Source organism: Nematolebias whitei, chromosome 5 (assembly GCF_014905685.2).
Source record: "Nematolebias whitei isolate Nwh7 chromosome 5, NemWhi1, whole genome shotgun sequence".
In the NCBI taxonomy this organism is placed as follows: domain Eukaryota; kingdom Metazoa; phylum Chordata; class Actinopteri; order Cyprinodontiformes; family Rivulidae; genus Nematolebias; species Nematolebias whitei.
The window spans coordinates 7634131-7638455 of NC_056502.1; the positions used below are offsets into that span (position 1 = coordinate 7634131).

Genomic DNA, 4325 nt, shown 5'->3' on the forward strand with positions numbered 1-4325 from the left:
CTCCCACATTGATAGCAGAACATGGACAGCAGTGACCACCGCCACCCAAAAAGGAAGAAGCGGGTAAAAGATGGTTGATGGATGCTTCATTATTTTGATCTAAATATGAAGAATTTAGTGATTTTTTTGTTTGTTTTTCCATCAAAAGTAAATTAAGCTACTTCAACTTCTGCTCGACTTTTCTAACATCTGGAGCAACAAGTAAACTTAGATTGAGGACAGATATTTTTCTCTCGCTGAGGAATGCTTTAAAAATTCTTATGAAGTTTCTAAGCTCTGAAAGAAAAAGGCATGCCAGTTTCATACTGTAGGCCTTTAATGAAGCCGCTTCAGATAAGGAGAGAACTTCACAAATATTTATTGTAAGCAATGTGAAAAATGCAGGAGTTGTCAGTTTGTGTATAAAAATAAATTTCAAATATGAAAGTCCGGAAATATCCTGTTTCCTCTTGTTGAGTGAAGGATTTTCTTGGGGTTGCCACATCTGCATTGGACATTTATGCACACCGGAGTAACCAGAGGAAGCTCATGCGTGCACCTTTATTTTTCCATCCAACTAAAATTTTAGTATATACCAAAAAATATTTAAGCTTTACACGGTTTATCAACAGCAATCATAAAAGCACACTAATTCAAAGTCACATTTACACAAATTATAAAATTAGAAACCATTTAAAAATGTTTGAGGGTTTTTGATCACTACAAGACCCCTTTGCATTTTTGAAATTAAAGAAATTACGACTCCAATAAGACCATTATAAAATTCAGAACAGACATGTTTTCCATCTTGAAGTATCTGGACACTTCTAGCCACGTCAGCACTACAGGACAGATACAGAAACTGATGTCAAGTACGGTTTGAAAAACATTTTTAAATCTATGTCTATATTTGCTTTAAATTGTTTTAAATGAAACAGTTTTTGCACTAACAAGATTTGAAATCTTGACATATCATTGGATGATTACGTCAGATGTTTTTCCTCAGATTATATCAAAGGATTATATTTATTTTTAACTGATAGTGCCCGATTTGAGATTATTCATGTAAAATATAAAGAGTAACCTAAAAGACTGATGAATTACATCAGGAGCATGTTATTTACTGTTTGAACACTAGATGGCGCTCACAGCTAAAATTTATTTAACTCAAAACTATTAATGGGATAAATATGTGCAAGATGTAAATCATAGCCAAATAAATTTGTTCAAAATCAAAAACATTTTTATTAATATGGACTTAAGGAAAATAAATCATTTTTGCAACATTACAAAGCACTTTATCCCAATACGATGCCTTTACTGCAGTTTTTATGTAGTTTTATTTCAGTCTCTTTTGTGGCCATCTCCACATTCCTTATGATCCTCAGCTTTTTTCAGGTCTTCCTCTTTAACGTAATCTACAAAAAATTCATTGGAAGCGACAGCCAGAGCAGCAACTAGATTGACAAACTCCTCAAAATCCACTTCACCATCCTTGTTGTCATCCAGGTCCAACAGAAGCTTCTCAACCAGAGAGGAATCATTGGTGCCCTGAAACAGAAGTGTTGAGACTTCAGTCACCACAAAATTTTAATCTGCAAGTGTGGAAACAAAGCGTGCCAATGTGTCATTTTCACAGAACATCACACTTAAAAAAATTAAATCAGGAATATTGTTTTCATTCAAGCTTTATTTATACAGGTTAGTCTCATTGAGCGACCTGTTTTAGACACACCACAATTTAAAAAAAAAAAAAAAAAAAGTACACAACAAACAGCCATAAAATGCATATAAAATAAAAAGTTAAATTAAAAATCAAGCTGCATTATGAAACGATGTAAAAATACTAAAAATTAGGAATATATCTGCATTGATTTTTGCATTGAACTTAATTGTTTAAAATCTTTTAGAGGTCAAAAACGGCTTCATATCACAAGATATTTAAAGTATTCTGTAGCTTAAACAGCACACAGTGCCAGAACACAAGTTTAACAAAACACTGACATCAGTTGATAAAATCCCAAGATTGAAAGACCGTTCTCGTTCCGAGTTCCACGGTTTCGTTCCGTGGAAGACCGTTCCCGTTCCAGTCGTGGGGGCAGCAGCTTGAGCAGGGAGGTCCAGACGTCTCTCACCACAGCCACCTCTTTTAGCTCCTCTGGGGGGACCCCAAGGAGTTCCCAGACCAACCAAGAGAGTCTCTCCAACATGTCCTGAGACTTCCCCAGGGTCTCCTCCCAGTCAGACATGCCCAAAGCACCTCCCTAGGGATGTGTCCAGGAATCATCCTTACCAGATACCTGAACAACCTCAATTGGCTCCTTTTGATGAGTCTACTCAGTCTCTCCCAGATAGCTGGACTTCTCACCCCATCTCGAAAATGAGTCCAGCTACCCTGTGGAGGAAACTCATTTCGTCCACCTGTATCCGTGATCTCATTCTTTTGGTCACTACCCAGAACTCCTGACCATCGGTGAGGGTAGGAATGTAAACAAACGAGTAAACAGAGCTTTGCCTTTCAGCTCAGCTACCTCTTCACCACAACAGACCGGCACAGAGTCCACAATACTGCACCAATCCTGTCAATCTCACGCTCCATTCTTCTCTCACTCGTGAACAAAACCAGAGATACTTGAACTCCTCCACTTGAGGCAGAACCTCACCCTCAAAGAGCCAAAGTCTTTCAGCGAGTTTAAACATTTGACCAAGAAATGTACATCTAATATCAAGAGAGCCAGTTCTCACTTTTTCAAAGTCCAACTCACACCAGTTTGATAATAAAAACTCACTTACGTTGAAGAAAGCAGGGAGCTCTTTCTCCAACAGATCCTTCAGCTCCTTCTTGTTCAGTTTATATTTGTCACCTTCTTTTGCTGAATAGCTGTAGAAAATCTTGATCATGTCCTCAACGGCGTTTTGCAGAGGAGAGCACATTTCAGACCTGCGACTGAAAAAGCAGGACGACATCATCAATGCAGTTTCAACAATGTGGATTTTAAAAGCAGCAGTTTTATTGTTGGGAGGGTTTTCATTGATTGGGAGGGATGTCTTCGGGAGTTTTATGGACTCTGTTACAGCTAAAAACAAAAAGGAGAAGCTAAATTAACTTTGTAGATAGTGTCTTACCTGCTGCAGAGATGACATAAGAATCAGAAATGGATGGGGAAACCTAAATATACAACCTCCTACTACCCTCATTTTGTAGTTAGTTTAATTTGGGAACAGACACAAACATCTGCAGCCACACATTTAGATATTGGGTGAGGAAAATGAAAAAAGTGGTTAGAAACATTCATTTGCAGCACCACTGAAAGGGGAAGAGTAATATTCTGTTTTAATTCAGGAGACAGAAAACAATGCCTGATGTTTGGAAGCACAAGTGCAACTTCACTTCTCTACTTCTGCCAATTCCCCAATTATTTGTGTTTTGGTTATTTAAATCGCTTCTGCCCGGTACTTCCAGGGAACCAGTAGGAACATTTGAGTGTCCAAAGCAAAGCTGATGTTAATTAAATGCACCATTTCAGTTTAGTGTGAACATCTGAAGAAAAAAAAAAGTTAAAGACTTCAGTTTGTGATGCACACATACAAACATATTATAAAAATGATTAAATTTAAAAAGCACACAAAAAAAAAAAAGTCTGACAAAAAAAAGTCCCCAGCAGGAACTCACCTGGACGGCGTTGCTTAAAGGTGAATGTAGAAGTGGGTTCTGCTGGGCTCTGGTCTCATCACTTTTATTGGTTTCCACCTGCGAGCAAACAAGCACTTCCTACTAGAGGCAGAATTAAACCCCAAGCTCCGCCCCTAAATGTTATGACTGGATACTTTTTGAAAATTATCTGCTCTTAAAATGTAAGTAGGCTCAAAAATAATAACTTTTTTAGTTTTTTTTTTATATATATATATTTTCCATAGGAATCAAGGCATCATTCCAGAATTGCGCCGCTCAAGGTGGCTGCATGTTGGAGCAGCTCTGTTACTTTTATTCTGAGATTTTGCTTTTGGAAACATTAATTCCTCTTTTTCTGGATGTAAATCACTTTTTTTTGGATGATTATTTCCTCTGGTATCAGATGCTGTGCAGTTGGAAGGATTTTTACTGAAACTTTTTTAGTTTTGGACATTTGTTATGCGTAACCATGGCAACAAGGCCATTTTCTACAACCAACAGCAGCTGATTAACATCTCAATGGCTCAAATAATATCTCAACTACAGCCCCAAATCTCAGATGGGTTGAAAAGGATGTTCTGTGGATGCATTCTCATCTACCTGCCAGCTTTGCTCGAGTGCCTGACCACTGAGATCCTGGAACTAGCAGGAAATACGGCTCATGACAGCGGAA

General features: G+C 37.8%; 1 protein-coding gene across 2 annotated transcripts; it reads right to left on the reverse strand.

Annotated features, from left to right (window-relative positions):
- Nucleotides 1-1254: 1254 nt before the first annotated feature.
- On the reverse strand, nucleotides 1255-3731 carry LOC119409854 (protein S100-A1). 2 transcript variants are annotated; one of them, XM_037676761.1, is made up of 3 exons: nucleotides 3653-3731; nucleotides 2773-2926; nucleotides 1260-1530 (listed from the first exon to the last, which is right to left on the reverse strand). In XM_037676761.1, exons 2-3 carry the CDS (start codon nucleotides 2911-2913, stop codon nucleotides 1324-1326), a joined length of 348 nt encoding a protein of 115 aa, XP_037532689.1. In that variant the 5' UTR covers nucleotides 2914-2926; nucleotides 3653-3731; the 3' UTR covers nucleotides 1260-1323. The 2 variants fall into 2 exon arrangements, with proteins under 2 accessions (XP_037532688.1, XP_037532689.1); XM_037676760.1 differs by lacking the exon at nucleotides 3653-3731 and having other exon boundaries at nucleotides 1255-1530; nucleotides 2773-2949.
- Between the last annotated feature and the right edge of the window lie 594 nt (nucleotides 3732-4325).

What these genes read in the sequence shown, in the direction of transcription:
- LOC119409854 (XM_037676760.1), bottom strand. Translation starts at nt 2,949, where the DNA reads ATGATGTCGTCCTGCTTTTTCAGTCGCAGGTCTGAAATGTGCTCTCCT. An exon ending in AGCTCCCTGCTTTCTTCAAC is followed by an intron (nt 1,531 to 2,772) that starts GTAAGTGAGTTT and finishes CTTCTGTTTCAG; the next exon opens with GGCACCAATGATTCCTCTCT.